At 48.5% G+C, this 22,989-nt stretch overlaps 2 protein-coding genes across 4 annotated transcripts in view; one reads left to right on the forward strand and one right to left on the reverse strand.

Annotated features, from left to right (window-relative positions):
- Window positions 1-7,542, reverse strand: part of LOC309540087 (C-type lectin domain family 4 member F-like) — a gene marked incomplete at its 3' end in the record, with an annotated part of 160,155 nt that extends 152,613 nt beyond the window's left edge. The window contains exons 1-2 of one of the 2 annotated variants that reach the window (XR_014223042.1): window positions 7,297-7,542; window positions 3,336-3,443 (exon numbers count right to left, since the gene is read on the reverse strand). Coding sequence is in view for 1 of the 2 variants with exons in the window: in XM_082236757.1 (XP_082092883.1) it covers window positions 3,336-3,443; window positions 7,297-7,345 (157 nt within the window). The remainder of the gene's footprint in view (window positions 1-3,335; window positions 3,444-7,296) is intronic. The other variant, XM_082236757.1, reaches the window with a different exon arrangement.
- Window positions 5,968-22,435, forward strand: LOC309540084 (CD209 antigen-like protein C). Of its 2 annotated transcripts, none has more exons than XM_082236754.1 (7): window positions 5,968-6,111; window positions 13,407-13,571; window positions 15,538-15,645; window positions 17,206-17,292; window positions 19,542-19,708; window positions 21,572-21,675; window positions 22,164-22,435. In XM_082236754.1, the coding sequence occupies exons 2-7, from the start codon at window positions 13,409-13,411 to the stop codon at window positions 22,318-22,320; spliced, it is 786 nt and encodes a 261-aa protein (XP_082092880.1). In that variant the 5' UTR covers window positions 5,968-6,111; window positions 13,407-13,408; the 3' UTR covers window positions 22,321-22,435. The 2 variants fall into 2 exon arrangements, with proteins under 2 accessions (XP_082092880.1, XP_082092879.1); XM_082236753.1 differs by lacking the exon at window positions 5,968-6,111 and adding an exon at window positions 8,946-9,154.
- The last annotated feature ends 554 nt before the right edge of the window (window positions 22,436-22,989 follow it).

Genomic DNA, 22,989 nt, shown 5'->3' on the forward strand with positions numbered 1-22,989 from the left:
TTTTGTTCTCCTCCCAACTGCAGCGGAGGCACAAACGGAACTGCGTTGGCCCACAATCCATTTGAGTATCCTTGCCTCTCCTACCTGCCCTGCCAAATTCTAGATTTTGTAAGCTCCACGGCGCAGGGACCTATAATTCATGTTCTCCTGCAAATTCCTATGTACTTCTAGGGCAGACATAGGCAAACTCTGGCCCTCCAGATGTTTGGGACTACAATTCCCATCATCCCTAGCTAACAGGACCGGTGATCAGGGATGATGGGAATTGTAGTCCCAAACACCTGGAGGGCCAGAGTTTGCCTTTGCCTGATCAAGGGAGTCTTGCAGTATTTTCTGGGATGTTACAGCCCATCCTTGAGCATGCCTCTTGAATACCAATGGCACTTTGGCCCTTCCAAGATTTTGTTCTGCTGGTCTTCCTGGCAATGGGGCCGGTGGCATTTTCTGCAGGCCAGCCAACTCTTCCCTATTTAGATCAAATCCCTTCCTTCCCCACCATCGCTTTTCAAGGCTAATTTCCTTCCCACTTGGAAAAACCTCACCTTTGCTCTGGTTCTCTCATTTTTGCGGGGTATTTTCAGGGGTGGGCAGAGACCAGCATTTAGCTTTTAATTGTCGTAAACAAAATCTGCCCTTATTCCCTTATGGGGGACACAAGAGCCCTTATAGAGTCCTTCGTAGGTTCTCCATCGGTCGGAGAAAATAACAGAGGCCAACCAGAGAAAGCCCTAAACGGCCTCGGTCCAGTATACATGAAGGAGCGTCCCCACCTCCATCTTTCTGCCCGGACACTGAAGTCCAGCGCCGAGGGCCTTCTGGCGGTTCCCTCACTGCGAGAAGCCAAGTTACAGGGAACCAGGCAGAGGGCCTTCTCGGTGGTGGTGCCCGCCCTGTGGAACACCCTCCCACCAGATGTCAAAGAGAAGAACAACTACCAGACTTTTAGAAGACATCTGAAGGCAGCCCTGTTTAGGGAAGCTTTTAATGTTTGACAGACTATTGTATTTTAATATTTTGTTGGAAGCTGCCCAGAGTGGCTGGGGAAACCCAGCCAGATGGGCAGGGTATAAATAAATTATTATTATTATTATTATTATTATTATTATTATTATTATTATTATTATTATTTATTAGTACTATTAGTACTATTTTGAGAAGCAAAGCAGTTCGTAAGCCTGATCTTTATTGAACTGTTGCAACAGGGTGCTCCTCTCACATGCAGGAAAGGAGGAGGAACCCCGAACCAAGGTGTGCCTGCCTTTATATAGACATTTTAAATTGCCCGCCCTGGAGTCCAAGACCACCCCCAGAAACATCATCTATACATCACAGAAGGGGTGTAGCTCAAGACCACCCTTCCGACATATAATCCATTTCAGTCCGGTTTCCGTCCTGGTTTGGGGACCGAGACGGCTCTGGTTGCCCTAACAGATGATCTCCGTAGACAACTGGATCGAGGTGGGTCAGGACTGCTGATCCTTTTAGATTTGTCAGCAGCCTTTGACATGGTCGATCATGATCTTCTGGACCACCGCCTCGCAGACGTGGGGATACAGGGCATAGCCCGTAACTGGCTGTGCTCTTTTATCTCTGGTCGGGGACAGAGGGTGGCACTAGGGAGGGAAATGTCGTCACGCCACTCCTTGGTGTGTGGAGTGCCACAGGGCGCAATTCTCTCCCCGATGCTTTTTAACATCTTTATGCACCCCCTTGCCCAGATTATCCGGAGCTTTGGGCTGGGCTGTCACCAATATGCTGATGACACTCAGCTCTATCTGCTGATGGATGACCACACCAACTCGGCCCCGAACACACTGACCAGATGCTTGGAAGCTGTGGCTGGATGGTTTCGTGGGAGCCGATGGAAACTAAATCCTTCGAAGACAAAGGTCCTATGGCTGGGTCAGGATGGCATGGGGATGAGGGACCAACTCCCTTCTCTTGCGGGGGCCCAATTAGTGCCATTGCCTTCCGTTAAGAGTTTGGGTGTAATCCTTGACGCCTCCCTTTCCATGGAGGCGCAAGTCACAGCAACAGCCAAGGCGACATTTTTCCACCTTCGCCGCATCAAGCAGTTGGTCCCTTACCTTTCCCGCCCTGACCTGGCCACAGTGATCCATGCGACGGTCATCTCCAGGCTTGACTACTGTAATTCGCTCTACGCGGGGCTGCCCTTGAAGCTGTCCCAGAAACTCCAGCGGGTGCAGAATGCTGCAGCGAGGCTCCTCACGGGGTCTCTGCCATGGGAGCATATTCACCCAGTGCTTTTCAAACTGCACTGGCTCCCGGTGGAGTACAGGGTCAGATTTAAGGTGCTGCTTTTGACCTTTAAAGCCCTTCACGGCCTAGGACCCTCGTACCTACGGGACCGCCTCTCCCGGGATGCCCCACGGAGAGCCTCAAGGTCCATAAATAGCAACACCCTAGTGGTCCCAGGCCCTAAGGAAGTTAGATTGGCTTCAACCAGAGCCAGGGCCTTTTCAGCACTGGCCCCAACTTGGTGGAACGCTCTGTCTCATGAGACCAGGGCCCTGCAGGATCTGATTTCTTTCCGCAGGGCCTGTAAGACAGAGTTGTTCCGCCTGGCCTTTGGCTTGGAGCCAATTTGATTCCCTCCCTCCCTCCCTCCCTCCCTCCCTCCCTCCCTTTCTTTCTTTCTTTTTTCCTTTCCTTCTCCTCCTGCGATGAGGCTACATTTTAATATTTTAATGTTTCCATATTTTAATGTTGTATTTTAATTTTGTTTTTAAGTTGTAATCATTCAATTTGTTTTTATTATTGCTTGTAAGCCGCTCTGAGACCGGCCTTGGCTGGGGAGGGTGGGGTATAAATAATAATAATAATAATAATAATAATAATAATAATAATAATATCATACCTACATCACAGAAAGGGCGGTCTACAACAGAAATCTGAGTGCGTTGTTTATCTCCTGTCTGGCAGGTTATCTGATAATGCCTTATCAGATGGTAGTCTGGCCATTCCTTTGAGATGGTGATTACCCAATCCCTGAGACAATGGGAAGGTTCCCTCATCCCCTCCCTCCTTGCAGAGAAAACATTTGGTCAGTTTGGGAGTCAAAATAGTTTCAGGGCGGTCTTCCTGTGCTGCTCCAGACATGTGGTCCACACATCTATGTACGTGCTTGGTTGGTACATTTATGAACATTTAAAAGACCTTAAATTTTTTATTACATAATGGAAGCCTGTGTGTGATTGCCCGAAGCAGCAAAATGGTTGCGTCGTTCTGCACGTCCTCAGAGGCACTCTCACCACCCGTTGGGGCCTGGGCAGATGTAATTGAGATCAAAGTAGGAAACGTGTAGTTGTACTTACAGAGAAGGGCCATTGCAATGAGGGAGGTGGCCAGCAGTAGCAGCAGCAGAGTCAGGAGCGTCACGATGATGGTGGTGGAGATGTCTCTCTTGCGAGATGGAGAAGAAGCTGAAGGAGGCAGAGGATGGTGGGAAAGATTAAAATTTCATCCCCCCACCCTGCTTTCTCTTAAACGTGAGGCTCCAGGGGACTACGACCCCCTGAGGCAGGTAAGGTTTCTTACCTGCCCTCCATCAGCAGGTCTCAGGCAGGGCAGGTTAGAACCATACCATTAAAAACAAGCAAAGCAGTTTACATAAAACTCGATGGAAAAAAATCTGAGGGGGCTGAGTAGCACTGAGTGGTGCCCCAGTGAAGAATAGGGATTGGGGCGGGGAGAGAAATCCATGTATGGTCTTGCTGAGATCCCTCCATTGCAGGAGTTTGGACGAGACGACTCTCAGGGTCCAACTCTACAATAATAATAATTTATCATTTATACCCCGCCCATCTGGCTGGGTTTCCCCAGCCACTCTGGGCGGCTTCCAACAAAATATTAAAATACCGTAATGCATCAAACATTAAAAGCTTCCCTGAACAGGGCTGCCTTAAGATGTCTTCTGAATGTCAGGTAGTTGTTGTTCTCTTTGACATGTGGTGGGAGGGTGTTCCACAAGGCAGGTGCCACCACCAAGGAGGCCCTCTGCCTGGTTCCCTGTAACTTGGCTTCTCGCAATGAGGGAACCGCCAGAAGGCCCTCGGCGCTGGACCTCAGTGTCCGGGTAGAACGATGGGGGTGGAGATGCTCCTTCAGGTATACTGGACTGAGGCTGTTTCGGGCTTTCAAGGTCAGCACCAACACTTTGAATTCAGCCCGGAAACGTACTGGGAGCCAATGTAGGTCTTTCAAGACCGGTTTCAGCAGCCGCTCCCCATCATCAGTCTAGCTGCCGCATTCTGGATTAATTGCTGTTTCCAGGTCACCTTCAAAGGTAGCCCCACGTAGAGCACATTGCAGTAGTCCAAGCGGGAGATAACCAGAGCATGCACCACTCTGGTGAGACAGTCCGTGGCCAGGGAGGGTCTCATCCTGCATACCAGATGGAGCTGGGAGACAGCTGCCCTGGACACAGAATGAATCTGCACCTTCATGGACAGCTGTGAGTCTAGAATGACTCCCAGGCTGCGCACCTGGTCCTTCAGGGGCACAGTTACCCCATTCAGGACCAGAGAGTCCTCCATACCTGCCCACCTCCTGTCCCCCAGAAACAGTACTTCTGTCTTGTCAGGGTTCAACCTCAATCTGTTAGCCGCCATCCATCCTCCAACTGCCTCCAGGCACTCATAATTCTATGATACTATGATTCTGGTTCACATTTAAAGCTAATTTACCCCCCCCCCATCTAATTCACACTTCCCAAAACAATATGAGAAGTGAAAGGAGGGAAGAGTGTTCTTGGGATCAGATCCTGCTTGCATGTTTCCCACGGGCAGCTGCTTGACTGCTGTGAGGGTAGGATGCTAGGCTGAGGGGGGGGGACCCCCCTTGGGCCTGATCCTGCAGGGCTCTCCTTATGTGCTCTTATGAGATGCGTTTGAGATGGAGTTGCTCTGGTCCATTGTGGGATTGCACTTCATTCTGCCTTTAGGTTCATACGCTATGCAAATCGGCAGTCTGTAAGTATATATTTTTGAACAGAAACAAATAATAAATTCCCCACTAAAAAAGAAAGAAAAAAACCTGCTCTGGTGCCTTTCCAAAACACAATGCAAAGGAATACAGAGAGATAAAGAAACATTGCTCACACAACGATGCAGCCAATTACATAGAACTTCCCAAAGACAAAAAATGTCAAAAACGTAATATAAATGTCTTATTTTTTACATTTTGTCTCTAGTCCATTTGCAGGTGTGTTCTGCAGTGTGTCTCGCTTGATGCCTGGTTTGGGTGGGGTACACGAGTTGGTGTGGGAATCAGGCGGGAGGGATGTTTCTTAAGAGCTTATCTATTTTCATCTGTGAAACTCTGCAAGCTCTGCAGTTTCACAAGAGCTTTATTTCAGATGTTGAGTTCCACCCCATCGTTTCCGGCCATCTTTTCAGAGGAGGATGAGAGTCCCCCAACTGCATCCCGCAGGAACGGCTAAGGGAGCTGGGCATGTTTAGCCTGGAGAAGAGGAGGTTAAGGGGTGATATGGTAGCCATGTTCAAATATATAAAAGGATGTCACATAGAGGAGGGAGAAAGATTGTTTTCTGCTGCTCCAGAGAAGCGGACACGGAGCAATGGATCCAAACTACAAGAAAGAAGATTCCACCTAAACATTAGGAAGAACTTCCTGACAGTAAGAGCTGTTTGACAGTGGAATTTGCTGCCAAGGAGTGTGGTGGAGTCTCCTACTTTGGAGGTCTTTAAGCAGAGGCTTGACAACCATATGTCAGGAGTGCTCTGATGGTGTTTCCTGCTTGGCAGGGGGTTGGACTCGATGGCCCTTGGGGTCTCTTCCAACTCTATGATTCGATGATTCTATGATTCTAGGAGGACTGTAGGTGTGTGTTTGGTCCCCCACCTCACCCCCAGCCCCATATTATGGATTCAATTCAACCTTCACACAACAGGAAGCCACTGTGGACTCTGGGGCACTGATAAGCAGAGAGGAAGCAGGATGTTGACAAGCCCATTCTTGCAAAAGATGCCTTGCACCAGACTTCGCATCGGGCACCGGCAATTGACCTTAAGACTCCTTACGTTCCTATCACCGGACCCAGGACTGGCTCTCAGGAATGCGTTGCCACAGGTAAGAGCAATTGCTCAGGTAAGGCAATTGTCCTCCACAAGGAAAGCCACTCCCCTCAAATTTACCAGATGGATGGCTGGATCCAGCAGGGTCTTGTGATATTCTGGTGCCTGGGGAATTTCAAACACTGCAAGGGGCAAAGAGGAGCAGGCAGACCTCCTCCCCAATATCCCCCACTTTGATATTCACTTTGGACAAAGGTGCATTACAATTCCTGCTGGATCAGGCCAGAGGGCTCCCATTCATCCTGGTCTCACGATGCCCCAAAGGGACCTGGGTGCAACAGCAACACTCCCCAGAAACTGGTGCTATTCAGAAGCACTACTGCACCCCAGAGCGCAGTGATAACATAGCCATTGCAGACCCTCCAAGTGTCCCTATTTTCCAGGGACCATGCCAGATTTACAGAAGCCTTCCACATTTCTGATTTGATCCCAGAATGCCCTGCTTTTCCCTAAGAAAAGGTAAAGGGACCCCTGAGCATAAGGTCCAGTTGTGTCCAACTCTGGGGTTGCAGCGCTCATCTTGCTTTATTGGCTGAGGGAGCTGGCGTACAGCTTCTGGGTCATGTGGCCAGCATGACTTCTGGCAAACCAGAGCAGCGCATGGAAACACCGTTTACCTTCCCGCTGGAGCGGTACCTATTTATCTACTTGCACTTGACATGCTTTCGAACTGCTAGGTTGGCAGGAGCAGGGATTGAGCAACGGGAGCTCACCACGTCGTGGGGATTCGAACCGCCGACCTTCTGACCGGCAAGTCCTAGGCTCTGTGGTTTAACCCACAGCACCACCTGCGTCCCCTAGGACGTCCCTATTTTTGTTGGAGAAATGTTGGAGGGCATGGAATAGGATGTCCCCAAGGATTCCCCCCCAGCTGGAACTCGCTGGAACTGAGTTCTGGCACCTCTCAGATGGGTACCATTGCCATTCAAAGAGAATGACAGAGGTGTCCATGAGTTCCAGCCCCGTTTCCCTTAGAAAAATAGCAATGAATGTCCTTATTTTCACTGGAGAAACGCTGGAGGGGATGCAATTGTGGTTAGAAGCCACTGATAGCCTTCTTCTCCATGAAACTATCTAATCCACTGCTGTAATGCCTTTGCTCCCCCAGACCAAGCCCCGATTCAAAATGTGAGACATTTCTTAAAAGGGAAGGGAGCCTGTCATTAAAGTGTGCCCTTACCACCGACTTCAAACTTCGTTGTATTCGCATAGATGATCTCTTGCGCCATCCTTCTCTCGATGCCACCAGCCTTGCCTGTTCTTCTCTAGCTGTTCCCTCTAAGACAAACGCCTTTCTATTAAGCCTTTCATTCCGGCCTCCTGCTCAGCTGTCCCAGCTGCCACGCCCCCTGGCAGCCAACCAATCGGGCAGAGGCTTGGGGCGGGGTTTAGCTGCTCAAATGCGGCCACGGCAGCACTGCCCTCTCATTCTGCTGCTGGTTTTCGTTGGATCACGCACGCACCCTCCCTTTAGTTCATTGCTATGTTTTTGACCTTGCCATGGACCTGCGGTTGGTCGCCTTGGTTGTCCAAGGGGCCTGGTAGGAACTGGCAAATTGGCACTGGCCACTTGGTTTTTCGCCTAAAAGGTAAAGGTAAAGGGACCCCTGACCATTAGGTCCAGTCGTGGCCGACTCTGGGGTTGTGGCGCTCATCTTTCTTTACTGGCCGAGGGAGCCGGCGTACAGCTTCTGGGTCATGTGGCCAGCATGACTAAGCCGCTTCTGGCGAACCAGAGCAGCGCACGGAAACGCCGTTTACCTTCCCACTGGAGCGGTACCTATTTATCTTCTTGCACTTTGACGTGTTTTCGAACTGCTAGGTTGGCAGGAGCAGGGACCGAGCAACAGGAGCTCACCCCGTCGTGGGGATTCGGACTGCCGATCTTCTGATCGATAAGACCTAGGCTCTGTGGTTTAACCCACAGCGCCACCCGTGTCCTGGTTTTTCGCCTACCTTGTAGCAAATCGTCACAACTTTTTGGGTATTGGCGGTTAGGCATTGGAATATGTTTGTGTATTGGAGGGCAGGATGTGGCCATCCCCTACCCCTCCACTTTTTGGGTATTCCGTTAAAGGAATCCAGTGGTTTGTGGATCCTGTCCAATGCCCTTGTTGTATTTGCATCAACAGGCTCCTTCTACTGGTGGTTAACCCTTGATAGACTCACCCCTTCCTGAGGGTAGGAGTCAAGCTCTGTTGTTTTATCCAATGCCTAAGCCAATATCACTCACATGCTGTGGCCTTTTTTTAGCCTATTAACCTAATATACTGCGTCCTTGTGTCTTTCTTATCCTCAAGTGGGTGCCGGATCCTCGACTCACAACTGTCATGCTGCCAGAGAGAGGCTTGTGGGCTTTGTGGTTAAAAACACAGTGACTTTGCAACTTTGCCGTATTGTTTTTAATATTCGGTTGGAAGCCGCCCAGAGTGGCTGTGGAAACCCAGCCAGATGGGCAGGGTATAAATTATTATTATTATTATTATTATTATTATTATTATTATCATCATCATCATCATTCTGGGATTTCCCTTGCCAGCTCTGCTCACTTGGCACAAGGCTGGAAGTAGCATTCCGGGACACCTGGCTTGCTAGCAGTGTGTGTGAAAAGGATCTAGGGGTCTTGGTGGAACACAAGCCGAACACAAGTCGGAGGGTCACAGCTGGGGTCAGAAAGTTGATGAGGAGTTTCCTGGTACCTTCACCTACTTAGATGCCAAAGACTGCTGCCTCACAGGCCCAGCGCCATCACAATCTGCCTTACCTTTCAGCCACAGGTGTGCTTGTGATGGTGAATGGTGGCAGGGCAGGGCAGGCAGCCAATCAGCAAGCGGCTTGTGTCACAGGGCTGCTGCTTGCACCATCCTGGGAGGACAAAGGAAGCGAGTATAAGGCCGTGGGAGGGAGGCATAAGAATCCATGGGAAATATAGAGCAGAAATAGCGTAGGGTTCAAGAGAATCAGACTCGGAAGAAGAGCAAGGGAAATCCTTGACAGATAATCTGGAAGGGAATCCTAAAGTGAACCACAGGCAGAAGGTACAGTAGTTGCCTCGGCACTACAGCAGATTATCCAATGTTGGGAAGATGTTCTTATGCCAGGGTTGCCATCCGTCCAGAATTTTCCGGACATAGCCGGAATACTGCAGTCGAAAGCAATGTCCGGGCAAAGAATCGCAAAAAAATGTCCGGGAAAATCTGATCATATGGCAACCTATGTCCCTAGTGTTGTTTTTGGCTATTTTCCTTTAAAAATAGCTCAGAAACCTCTCTCTTTTTTGGGGTGGGGGTGTCAATTTTGCCCAAAAAGCTCAACAACCTTTGTGAACGGATGTTCACTTTTTGAAATATGGCAAACCTAATTTAGGCAATCCCTGATTTTTTTTAACCTCAGCTCTCCATTACTGGAGGGACGCGGGTGGTGCTGTGGTGTAAACCACTGAGCCTAGGGCTTGCCGATTGGAAGATTGGCAGCTCAAATCCCCGTGACGGGGTGAGCTCCCGTTGCTCGGTCCCTGCTCCTGCCAACCTAGCAGTTCGAAAGCACGTCAAAGTGCAAGTGGATAAATAGGTACCGCTCCGGCGGGAAGGTAAACGGCGTTTCCGTGCGCTGCTCTGGTTCGCCAGAAGCGGCTTAGTCATGCTGGCCACATGACCCAGAAGCTGTCTGCAGACAAACGCCGGCTCCCTTGGCCTATAGAAAGAGATGAGCATGCAACCCCAGAGTCGTCCACGACTGGACCTGACGGTCAGGGGCACCTTTACCTTTACCCCATTACTGGAGCTTAAACTGTTCCCTTTCTGCAGTGAATGTCATTTTTGAGAACTTAAAAGAACAGTTAAAATCTGTTAGGCAACTGCCCCTCCTTTCCCACCTTCTCCAGATGATTCTGAGCCCCCGCCCTAAGATTTGCCTCCTTTGAGACCCCCGTGGTCTCCATTGCATCACGACAGATTTGTCTGAATTTGAAACAACCGATCTCAGTGATCACGGGTAGGAGGAGGAGTTACGCTAAGACCAGACCATGTCATTACAGAGGAGGCAGGTTTAGTCATTGTCTGAGGACTATTCCTGCCTCTGGGTCTGGTCCTGACCGGATGGATACTAGAATCAGCAAGGGATACCCACATGACCTGAAGGTGCTGCTGTGCAATGCCAGGTCAATGATTCATAAGACCACTGCCATCCATGACTTGATCATGGATGGAGGATTTGGCCTGGCATGTGTGACAGAGACTTGGTTGGATGAAGCAGATGGGCCTGTCCTTGCCGCTGCCTGTCCACCAGGTTTCTCTTACGCACAGCAACCCAGGTCATGTGGGTGGGGAGGGGGGGGTTGCAGTGATTTTTAGGAAGTCATTAGTTTGCACCAGGCATCCTATTGGGAAGACCCAGTTTTCCGAGTGCATGTTCTGGAAGTTGGGCAATAGGGGCAGTACAGGATTCCTTTTGGTGTACCGACCTCCCCGCTGCACCAAGGATTCCCTGCCCGAGCTGCTTCAGGTTGTGGCAGATGTTCTCCTGGAGACACCTAGCTTGGTTGTCCTAGGGGATTTTAACATCCATGCCGACACGACCTTACAAGGGGCCGCTTGGGACTTCGTGGAAAGCATGGCCTCCATGGGGCTGTCCCTGAATAAGTCTGGCCCAACCCATAGCCGCGGACATGCCTTGGACCTGGTGTTCACCTCTATGGATGTTGATGATCTGAAACTAAGTAAAAGCGAAACGAAAGAAGTGCCATGGTCAGATCACTTCCTGGTGCAACTGGACTTCTCCGCGACCCATCCCCTCTGCAGGGAGGTGGGACCAATTCGGATGGTCCGCCCCCGCCACTTAATGGATCCAAATGGTTTCCAGAGCGTGGTAGGTGATGCTTTATCCCATGTTGATGGCCTTTCAGCCGATTCCCTGGTGGCCCACTGGAATGTGGAGTTAACCAGGGCTATTGACTGTCTGGCTCCGAAGCGCCCTCTCCGATTGCATGGAGCCCGAACAGCCCCATGGTTTTCCACGGATCTGAGGGCAATGAAACAATCGTTGAGACGGCTAGAGCGCCAGTGGCGGATAACTCATTCAGAATCTGACCGGACACAGGTTAGAGCTCAACGTCGAGCCTACCAAGTGGCAATAGCGACGGCGAAGAATACTTTCTTCACCGCCTCTATTGCATCTGCAGAAAACAGCAGCAGGAGACTTTTTCAGGTGGTTCACAATTTAGCGGAACCACCTGCGACATCTGGGCCCAGTAGGGGCCACATGATCTCCTGCAATGATTTTGCAAAGTTTTTTTGCAGATAAAATCGCTCAGATTCGGGAAGAAGTAGACTCCACCGTGGGAGCAGGGCCGGGGCGGGAGAGTGCTAGAGTCCTGTCTAGTCAAGTTGTGTGGGATCAATTCCAACCTGTTACCTCCGAGGATGTGGACAGGCTGCTTGGACGAGTGAAGCCAACCACCTGTCTCCTGGATCCTTGCCCATCCTGGCTTATAAAAGCTAGCCAGGAAGGACTGGGTGATGGGCTTCGTGGGGTGGTGAATGCTTCCCTCCGTGAGGGAGCCTTCCCAGACCCACAGAAAGAGGCGGTTATTAAACCGCTTCTTAAAAAACCATCTTTAGATGCGGCCACGATGGCCAACTATCGCCCAGTCTCAAATCTTCCATTCTTGGGCAAGGTGATTGAGCGAGTGGTTGCTGAACAACTCCAGGCACGCCTGGAAGAAGCGGACCATTTGGATCCCTTCCAGTCAGGATTCAGGCCTCATCATGGGACTGAAACTGCCTTGGTCGCACTGGTTGATGATCTCCGGCGGGCTAGGGACAAAGGTGAGAGCCGTTTCCTAGTTCTGCTGGATCTCTCAGCGGCATTTGATACCATCAACCATAACATCCTTCTGGACCATCTTGAGGGGCTGGGGGCACTGTTATACAGTGGTTCCACTCCTTCCTCCTGGGCCATGTTCAGAAAGTGGTGGTGGGGGATGAGTGTTCAGACCCCTGGGCTCTCACTTGTGGGGTGCCTCAGGGTTCTGTCCTCTCCCCCATGCTTTTCAACATTTACATGCAGCCACTGGGAGAGATCATCAGGAGGTTTGGGCTGGGTGTTCATCAGTATGCGGATGATACCCAGCTCTACCTCTCTTTTAAATCAGAACCAGTGAAGACGGTGACGGTCCTGTGTGAGTGTCTGGAGGCAGTTGGAGGATGGATGGCGGCTAACAGATTGAGGTTGAATCCTGACAAGACAGAAGTACTATTTTGTGGGGACAGGAGGCGGGCAGGTGTAGAGGACTCCCTGGTCCTGAATGGGGTAACTGTGCCCCTGAAGGACCAGGTGCGCAGCCTGGGAGTCATTTTGGACTCACAGCTGTCCATGGAGGCACAGGTCAAATCTGTATCCAGGGCAGCTGTTTACCAGCTCCATCTGGTACGTAGGCTGAGACCCTATCTGCCTGCGGACTGTCTCGCCAGAGTGGTGCATGCTCTGGTTATCTCCTGCTTGGACTACTGCAATGCGCTCTACGTGGGGCTACCTTTGAAGGTGACCTGGAAACTACAACTAATCCAGAATGCGGCAGCTAGACTGGTGACTGGGAGCGGCCGCCAAGACCATATAACACTGGTCTTGAAAGACCTACCTTGGCTCCCAGTACGTTTCCGAGCACAATTCAAAGTGTTGGTGCTGACTTTTAAAGCCCTAAACGGCCTCGGTCCAGTATATCTGAAGGAGCGTCTCCACCCCCATCGTTCTGCCCGGACACTGAGGTCCAGCTCCGAGGGCCTTCTGGCGGTTCCCTCACTGTGAGAGGCCAAGTTACAGGGAACCAGGCAGAGGGCCTTCTCGGTAGTGGCGCCCGCCCTGTGGAACGCCCTCCCATCAGATGTCAAAGCGATAAACAACTACCTGACATTCAGAAGATATCTGAAGGCAGCCCTGTTCAGGGAAGTTTTTAATATGTGACATTTTAGTGGTTTTTTCATCTTAGTTGGAAGCCGCCCAGATTGGCAGGGGAAACCCAGCCAGATGGGCGGGGTACAAATAATAAATTATTATTATTATTATTATTATTATTATTATTATTATTATTATTATTAATGCAGTATCATCCATGAATCGCAGGCATCACTGCCTGTCGCTCAGCTACCACCAAAGGCTAGGGGGTCCCTCTCCCTATTGGGTCCTGAGTGCAGCACCCAAATCCCTGAATAGGCAAAAGGCAGGGGGCCTGATGATGAACTTGCCCCTCAATTTGTTGTCTTCATGGGTCTTTCTTCCTTCTTGTCATTGCAGCCATGGCCCCCAAGAAACCACCCGCACCAGCAAAGCCAGCGGCGGCGGCACCACCAGCACCAGAACATGCTGGCATGACGCCGCAACGTTTAAAGATGATATGGATGTGCATTGGTGGGACGGTATTGGTCTTTGGTACCATAGCTGCAGTGATGGGCTATCTCTGTAAGTTCAACTCTGTCTGCTGACACACACCTTCCCCCAGCTGCTCCTGGACAAACTGTGCCACTTGGTTTCTCCTGCTGAAGGACAGAGGGTTGAACAAGGTGCCCTCGCGCAGTGAACAGGGGAGGAGGGCTGGGCACAGCTAAGATGCGTCTGTTGGCACCCTGCACCCGGCGGCAGGCTTGTTGAAGGGGCCCTTCGCATGTACAGACACTTCAAGCACCCTTGTTTTCCAGGGCTGGATCTACGCTGAACTTTTAAATGTTATTAGAACGATATTAGATACTTTGTTCTAAAACGTCACAGGACACACTGGTACAGTCATACCTCGGGTTGAAGTAGCTCCGCGGTGACCCGGAAGTAATGGAGCGCGTTACTTCCGGGTTTCGCCGCTTGCGCATGCGCAGACTCTCAAAATGACATCATGCGCATGCGCAGAAGTGGTGAAACGCGACCCGCGCACGTGCAGATGCTCAGTCGCATCTTACGTTTACTTCAAGATGTGAACAGGGCTCTGGAATGAATCCCGTTCTTATCCAGAGGCACCACTGTACATTAAATAACACCCCTTACCTGTTTTTTGTTGGTAACAATGCAGTTTGCCTATTGCCTGGTTCCTGGTTGCTCTGCAGAAACCTCTGGCATCAAATTTTAATAACACATTGTTAACATTACAAGCAACACGTAATGTGTCCATCTATGTTATGAAAAGCATTCCTTAATTCTTCCTATTTTTATAAACCATGAGTGTATATCAATCACGGGGACAATCACAGATTTACAGAAGCCGTCCCGATTTCTGATTTGATCCTGGAATGTCCCATTTTCCCTTAGGACGTCTTTATTTTCATCGGAGAAATGTTGGAGGGTGGCCCGTTTTGTGACCCCCCCAAGCCAAGGAGATAAGTAACTATACAGCCTTCCATCAGCTTTGGCTGGTGGCCCAGCTACGACCCTATCAAGACAGGGATGGCCTAACTACTGTTGTCTAAGCTCTGGTAACCTCAAGGTTAGATTACAGTGGTACCTCGGGTTAAGAACTTAATTTGTTCCGGAGGTCCGTTCTTAACCTGAACTGTTCTTAACCTGAGGTACCACTTTAGCTAATGGGGCCTCCCGCTGCTGCCACGCCACCACCACACGATTTCTGTTCTCATCCTGAAGCAAAGTTCTTAACTTGAAATACTGTTTCTGGGTTAGCGGAGTCTGTAACCTGAAGCGTCTGTAACCTGAGGTACCACTGTACTGCAATGTGCTATATGTCAGGCTGCCTCTGAAGACGGTTCGGAAACTTCAGCTGGTGCAGAATTCAGCGGCCAGGTTGCTCACCGGAGCAAGATGGTTTGAACATATTACACCGATCCTGGTCCGACTGCACTGATTACCGATTAGTTTCTGAGCCCAATTCAAAGTGCTGGTTTTGACCTATGAAGCCTTAAATGGCTCAGGACCACAATACCTCAAGGACCGCCTCTTTCCGTATGAACCTACCTGGACCCTGAGATCATCTTCTGAGGCCCTCATTCGTGTGCCTCCTCCTCGAGAGATACAGAGGGTGGCAACATGAAAACGGGGCCTTCTCTGCAGTGGCTCCCCGTCTATGGAATGCTCTCCCCAGGGAAGTTCGCCTGGACTCTCCTTCCTTGGAGGTTTTAAAGCAGAGGTTGGATAGCCATCTGTCATGGATGCTTTAGCTGAGATTCCTGCAGTGCAGGGGGTTGGACTAGATGGCCATTGGGGTCCCTTCCAACTCTATGATTCTGTGATCTCAGGCTGGGTAGCTGGTAGAGAGCTTTGCAGGAGTCTTTGAAGAGCTACTACCTGTTGAGAAGACAGTCCAAGGCTTGGTGGAACACGGCTCAACCTCTGAATATGGCAGTTTCATGTGCTTATTATGGGGTTATTGGGGGGGCAGTTGTTTGGCAGCTGGAAATCTGAGTTCCCGTCCTTGTCTTAATACCTTTAGATAGCAATATGCTAGCGGAACCACCCCATCACCTTGAACCGTCGTTGAACAGACTCAGAAGCTCAATGGCCGCTTCGTACAGACGCCCTAAGCTCAATTACGGAAATGGTAAGTGGGATAGGAATAACTGTTTATTTCCAATTCCGGTTTCGAAATGCGGGGTGCGGCACAGTTTCCATAGCTCTGAGGACTGAAAAGAAAAGGCGGAAATCTCCTGAAGATTGTTGTTTGTTGTTTAGTTGTTTAGTCGTGTTCGACTCTGCGTGACCCCATGGACCAGAGCACGCCAGGCACTCCTGTCTTCCACTGCCTCCTGCAGTTTGGTCAAACTCATGCTGGTAGCTTCGAGAACACTGTCCCACCATCTCGTCCTCTGTCATCCCCTTCTCCTTGTGCCCTCTATCTTTCCCAACATCAGGGTCTTTTCCAGGGAGTCTTCTCTTCTCATGAGGTGGCCAAAGTATTGGAGCCTCAGCTTCAGGATCTGTCCACGGGACTCTCAAGAGTCTCCTCCAGCACCATAATTGAAAAGCATCCATTCTTCGGCGATCAGCCTTCTTTATGGTCCAGCTCTCACTTCCATACATCACTACTGGGAAAACCATAGCTTTAACTATACAGGCCTTTGTTGGCAACTCCTGAAGATACAGATGTGGAATTTTGGCTAGCCTTTATAGGAAGTTTGTGGGTTCTGTGTATATAGCAATACCCACCATAATATCAAATCATGATAGGATGTTCCCAGGGCTTCCCCCACAGCTGGAACTCACTAGAACTGAGTTCCGGCACCTCTCAGGTGGGCACCATTGCCATTCTAAGAGAACGAGGGGAAAGTTGATGGTGAGTTCCAGTAACCCTTTCCCTAGAAAAATAGCACTTATTCTTATTATTTAGATATAGACCCCCCCCAACTTCCTCCAAAGGAGGTCAGAGCAGCAAACATGCCAGCACTAATATTTATTGACAATGCTAGCACAACTGAAACTTCTTAATCACAGTTTAAAACAGCCTTCTAAGGAAGGAATGTTGCATTTGATTGCATCCCACAATTGTAACATAGTTATCCTGGAAAAGGTTTAAGTTCTTTGCTGATATCCATTTTCCCAAATGTTTAACCCCCTTGTTTTAATTCTCGTAATATTCTTGAGTCTTTCTTTTGCCTGTGAGTCTAGATTTTTAACTATCATTCCCCCCTTCCCCTTATTTATATAGAATCCTGCTAAGTTGCCAAATTTTGTTATTGTTTCTATTGTCCTTGGGAAACTTTCTATCAGATTTTCCAACGTCAACGCAATGTTGTCTGCAAGGCTTTGACTTCGGACTCTCTCAGCCCAACCTTAATTCCTGTTATTTCATCATTTCCCCGTATTTCTCTAGTTAACACTTCCAATGTTGGGATTAACAACAGTGGAGACAGGGGGCATCTCTGCCTTGTCCTCATTACTGGGATTTCAGTCCGGGGAGAGGGGAATTTCCGAAAGGCAGCACTGCAAATCAATTATAAATTTGTGGGGTTTTTTTGTCGTTTTTTCCAAAAAAAAAGCTCAAGAATTTTAGGGTGTCCTCCTTCTTATAACATGGCAACCCTATAACATGTTCAAATGTGTCTGGGTCTGGGTTGGGCTGGTGCTGAAGAAACTCTCATTCTAATTTTGGGAATACTTTCAGCCATAAAGGTATCAGATTTTGCTTTGACGTTGATGGACACATTGAAAAGCAACCAGCATGAATATGCAGAGCAGAAGAAAATCTACCGTAAGTACCTGCATGTCTAAATACGGGGCACACTTTGAGAACGCAAGGGAGCAAATGGATATGACGGTGAGCCAGAAACTGAAAGGGTGGTGAAATATTCTTGGAGTCGAGAGTGGATTTCATGCTCTTGATTCAGCTCATAGTGGTGAGGAGGAATGGAAGTTCCCCCAGAATGTCTGCTTTATATACATTATTTACACAATGGGCCCCGTGTGATTGGCTAATTCCGGAATTCACCTGTAGGCCAAGCAGGTTGCGGATTCACTTCCACCTGGAGCTGGATTGGGTGGCTCCTGCGGACCAATCAGACTGCTGCATTCTGGACCCTATTGTTCTAGGACCAATCAGACTGCTGCATTCTGAATCCTATTGCTCTAGGACCAATCAGACTGCTGCCTTTTGGATCCTATTCAACTCAGTACATAACACCTGGAATGCTAGAATTGCAAAAGGGGGGTGGGCACACCCTTAGCTTCCACAAAAATTAAAGGCCACCCTGAGTGAACATTAAATGCTGGCACAGAGCACCGGCTAAGGGAAGAAGTTGGGACATATCAGTGTTCAATCTCAGCCATTCGGCAGCTTTCTCTTGTGTTTTACTCAGGCCGTGCTCTGTCAATTTTGGTTTCTTTCTTCAGCTTCTCAGTTTCCCAGATTTCCACAGCAGTTCGCATTTATTTAAAACAGGTTGTTATGAAAATGCACGAGCATTTCAGCGCACGTTTCTCCTCAATACGCCCAGTTTTGATTGCAGTTTTGATTCAGATGCAATTTTTATTTTTATTTTTTGCAAAGTAATTTCCTCTTAAGAGGATGTGGTCCCCGTCGTCCCCCGTTGTCATCACAGACATAGGCATTTCAACACTCCCTTCACCCTAGTCTATGCCTTTTTTTCCAAAGTTCCTTGCCTGGTGAACTGCATTTCAAAACCCAGAGGAGTGTAACTTTTGAGGAGTGGTTGTGTTTCAGGTCGTTTCAGAGAGGGCAAATTGGGCAGGTTTGCCTTTAAATCAAACCCCCTCCTCCATTGAAGCAAATGCTTGTGGAGCCACAGGTCAGCAGAAAAGCCCAAGCGTTGCAGGGAAATAGTCTCTGGGCGAAACTGGGAATCCAGGAATCCTTGTCTTGTCTGCCTGGGCCAGCATCCATCAGTGCCATTAATTTAATTTGATCATAGATGATCATAGAATCATAGAGTTGGAAGAGACCACAAGGGCCATTGAGTCCAACCCCCTGCCAAGCAGGAAACACCATCAGAGCACTCCTGACATATGGTTGTCAAGCCTCTGCTTAAAGACCTCCAAAGTAGGAGACTCCACCACACTCCTTGGCAGCAAATTCCACTGTCAAACAGCTCTTACTGTCAGGAAGTTCTTCCTAATGTTTAGGTGGAATCTTCTTTCTTGTAGTTTGGATCCATTGCTCCGTGTCCGCTTCTCTGGAGCAGCAGAAAACAACCTTTCTCCCTCCTCTATGTGACATCCTTTTATATATTTGAACATGGCTATCATATCACCCCTTAACCTCCTCTTCTCCAGGCTAAACATGCCCAGCTCCTTGATTTTGAATTGATTTTAAAATGAATTGATTTTAGAATGCTGTGTTACTTTTACTGTTGTTGGCCGCTCTGAGCCCGGCTTCGCCTGGGGAGGGCGGGATATAAATAAAATTATATATTATTATTATTATTATCATTATTATTATTATTACAGTGGTGCCCTGCAAGACGAATGCCTTGCAAGACAAAAAACCCACTAGACGAAAGGGTTTTCCGTTTTTGCGTTGCTTCGCTAGACGAATTTCCCTATGGGCTTGCTTCGCAAGACGAAAACGTCTTGCGCTTTTTTCTTAAAGCCGCTTGAAGAGGCGCAGTTGTGACGGACCGTGCGTCGCAAGATGAAAAACATCGCAAGACGAAAAGACTCGCGGAACGAATTATTTTTGTCTTGCGAGGCACCACTGTATTTTGTCTGCCAACCCAATCATCTTCATTAGACACTTAGAAGATTATTTCACGCCACTCTTCTAAGGAATACGACAGACAGAAAAATACAAGAGAAGATGGAGAAATTAGAATGTAGAATGTAGCACGGCACTGGCAATATAGGACTTGTATTTTGTACATACTGAACTTGGTAGTCAACTGGAGAGCTACATTTTAATATATTTTGTCGCGATGTTGATTTTGTGCACAACTGCTTTCAGTCCATACACCATGCAATAGCAGCATTCCTCTCTCTCCCTCATAGAAAGTCTCTACAAGAAAGATACTAAAGCCAGATCTGCTGGGACCTGGGATGCCTTTGGGAGGAATCTCTACTATGTTTCAAAAGGAAGAAAGACCTGGTATGATGCGGAGAACTTCTGTGTGTCCAGAGATTCCCACCTGGCCTCCGTCTTAAGTGATGAAGAACAGGTTATATATATTTTTCTTCCTCTCTTCCACAAAGTGGTCTTCTTCTCTAGCGCCCAATGCTCCTGTCAGCCTTGGTTCTTCTTGCCCTCGCCTGCAAATGTGTTATGATTCCTTGCAGCTATTGCCATGGCTGCCTCGTTTTTTGTTTTTGCTTTCAATAATTTCTATTCATTTTCAATTACAAAAATCCAATATGCATCCAATTATATTGATACCAAATAGCAATACCAATTCAGATACAAATCAGTTACATAGCCATTTATGAATTTTGTATGGCTTCCCACGTGCTGTACTTCAGGGTCTGTTCTCTTTAATTCTGCCTCCAGACTATTGCTCAAAGCAAATATAATCCATTCTTGATAAAATTCCTTATACCACAGCTACAATGATTAACTTCAGTTCATATTAAAACATGTAATAATTTGTAAATTCACAAGTGAAGTTCTCCTTTCTTTTTCCTGTGTGAGGTTTTAATTTTCATCAATTGTTCCTTTATCAAATATTATGTCCATATTAATTAATTCCTGATCTCCTTTTATGACTCGGAGTTACTCTGGAAAGGTCTCTCTCTTTGTAATTAATTAGTTATAATTATTAGTAGAAGAATGATCTGGTGCCCTGCCAGAGCCCCGGCAAGTCTTCAAAGTCCAGTCCCTCCTCCCCTCAATGAGGAGGCAAGGGAAAGAATTAACTCCGGAGATGTTCCATGCCATTTTTATAAGTATTCCAAACATTATTTTTTCCCCTCACACAGTCCTGCCAAATCTTCCAGTGTTCTTCCCCAAAAGCAAAAGCACTGAGATAATTAACAGGATTTTAAAATGCATTTTTAAAAATAATAATATTAATCATAATTTAATTGTGCTCAGATTATGTGATTTAATACTCCTTTTTTTATAAAAAAGCGTTAAACACAGTGGACTGCCCATATTTATGTTCCGTAGCCTTTCCACTCTTTCCACACAAGGAAGCCAAGACTGCAGTCCTGCACTTACCTGGGAGGAAACCTCATTAAAAACAGAGGCATTTACTTTTGAGTAGGTAGACAGATTATCATACTAGTTACAGATAGGTAGCCGTGTTGGTCTGCCATAGTCAAAATAAAAAAATTCCTTCCTTTTCCTGTAAGACCTATTACAGTCGTTAAGAGTCGTCAACAGGCTCATCTCAGCTATCTGCCAATCTCCCATTCCCACCACCCTTCTGAGTAATACCCCTCCCCACCTTCTCACTATATAGAAAGATCTGGCAACTTCTGTTTCAGTGTATCTGAAGAAGTTTGTATGCACACGAAAGCTCATACCAAGAACTAACTTAGTTGGTCTTTAAGGTGCTACTGGAAGGAATTATTTTATTTAGCTTATCGTACTGTAAGTTAACTGCACAGTGAATTCTTAATAGCAGGAGATGTGCCTAAGCCTCTTTGCAAAGTTGGCACATTTTGCATCTGTACTTACTATATGCCGAAGCATTTGTAGAAAACCACTTGTAGGGAGTATCAGATCTCAGGTGAACCCACTACAGGAAATATGCATCCTGGTGGGGAAAGGAATAAATAAATAAATAAAATAAGTAAACAGCACCACCGAATTCTTGGGCATAAACGAAGATTGCCCAGTGGTGCCACGGGGCCGATATTGACACCAGACACAAGTATTCTCTTTTCTGCCTCTGCTCTCCACCCCCCAATCACCAAGGAATTTGACGCCTCCACATCCCATTACCTCCCTCGAAGTACATGTTTCCATCTGCCTGGCAACAAGTGACAGCATTCAATGTGCAGTTCCTTACTGCCACATTGCTCAGGCTTAGGTAGCTGAATTGGGGCACTTTGTCAGCTGAGGTCGTTCCTTTTTTCCGCAGAATTACATCACTTCTCAGCTCAAAGATCCCGCCTGGATTGGTTTTACAGATGAAAAGGAGGAAGGCAAATGGGAATGGACAGATGGCTCCAGGGTAACAAAGCAGTAAGTCTTTTTTAAGAAGGGGGGGGGTATTTCAAGAGGTGTTAGGGAACTGTTCTTGAGCATGTAAAGAAGTTAAGTAATCTTTACAACACAATCTACTGTGGTGCCTTGCACATGCATATGTGATGCACCCCCGAAATTAACCAGGCCAGCTGACCCCTGATTTGCACAATGGGTCCCGCGTGATTGGCTGATTCAACTCCCCTCCTGGGGCCTGATTGGACTGCTCCTGCAGGCCAATCCGGTTGCTGATTCACTTCCTCCTGGAGCTGGATTGGGCGGCTCCTGCAGACCAATCAGGTGGCTGCCTTCTAGGATCCTACCTGCCCATTGTTCTAGGATCCAAGCTCAGTACATAACAGTGTCACAGCCCATTTCGCCTCAACAGGTCTTGCCACCTCTCACATCCTCCTCATTCTGCTGCCTTGGTAGATCCAGCCTCTCTGTATGTCTTGGATTTAATGGAAGTCTTTCCTCTCTGGCCCCAGGTATTGGCACGAGGAAAACACTTACTTTACAGAAAACAAGAGAAGATTGGAGAAGGACTGCACATCCATAGTGCCTTCGCTAGCTGGAAACAATTGGCGTGATACCTATTGCCACGAACTACGGAACTGGGTTTGTAAGGAGAGCGTAGAAATTTAAGTTGGCAAAACGTGGGCCAACGCGTGACTGAAGACAGAATGGGTTCCATCCCATGGTTCAACTTCAGGAGATGTCTGCTTAGAAAGAATGAACAGAAATATACTATTCCACGCAAGCCTTGTTCTTTGTGCTCCCTGAAACCAAGAGAGTTGAGAGGTTGTTTCAGGGGCGTCTTACTCATAGACGTTAGTGGCGCAGGGCGCCAGGGCGCCAGATTTTGGAGGGCACCACAGGCTGAGTGTCTAGGAAGGAGAGTCAGGGCTCGCTCCCTTACCTGCTCAGGGAAGCCCCTTCACATCCCCTCTTGCCGGGGCTGCCTGGGTGCCTGATGGGCACAATTGGGGGCGGTCACGGGGCGCCCCTTTCTGGCCGCGTCGCTGCCTGCGCGCCTCCCTGCGGAATCTGCGAGGGGAGCAGGGAAGCGCCCTGTGCGATCCTGGCGCCAAGAGAGGATGGCACAGCCTGCAAGCCACCTGATCTGCTTGGCGCAGACTTCCCTAGATGGGGGCAGATAAAGGGCACTGGGCGCTTAGAGGGAGGCTTCATGGGAGGCCATCTGGGCTGCGATCTGGGCCCCTCTTACTTATGTGCAGTGCCGAGCGCGCGCCGGACCACGCGATGTAAACGAGCTGGCCTGAAGTCCTCCCCTCCCCACTTAAAAATTATGGT

This window comes from Podarcis vaucheri, assembly GCF_965113315.1.
Source record: "Podarcis vaucheri genome assembly, chromosome: 9".
In the NCBI taxonomy this organism is placed as follows: domain Eukaryota; kingdom Metazoa; phylum Chordata; class Lepidosauria; order Squamata; family Lacertidae; genus Podarcis; species Podarcis vaucheri.

What these genes read in the sequence shown, in the direction of transcription:
- LOC309540084 (XM_082236754.1), top strand. Translation starts at nt 13,409, where the DNA reads ATGGCCCCCAAGAAACCACCCGCACCAGCAAAGCCAGCGGCGGCGGCA. An exon ending in TGCAGTGATGGGCTATCTCT is followed by an intron (nt 13,572 to 15,537) that starts GTAAGTTCAACT and finishes TAATACCTTTAG; the next exon opens with ATAGCAATATGCTAGCGGAA. An exon ending in GGCTCCAGGGTAACAAAGCA is followed by an intron (nt 21,676 to 22,163) that starts GTAAGTCTTTTT and finishes CTCTGGCCCCAG; the next exon opens with GTATTGGCACGAGGAAAACA.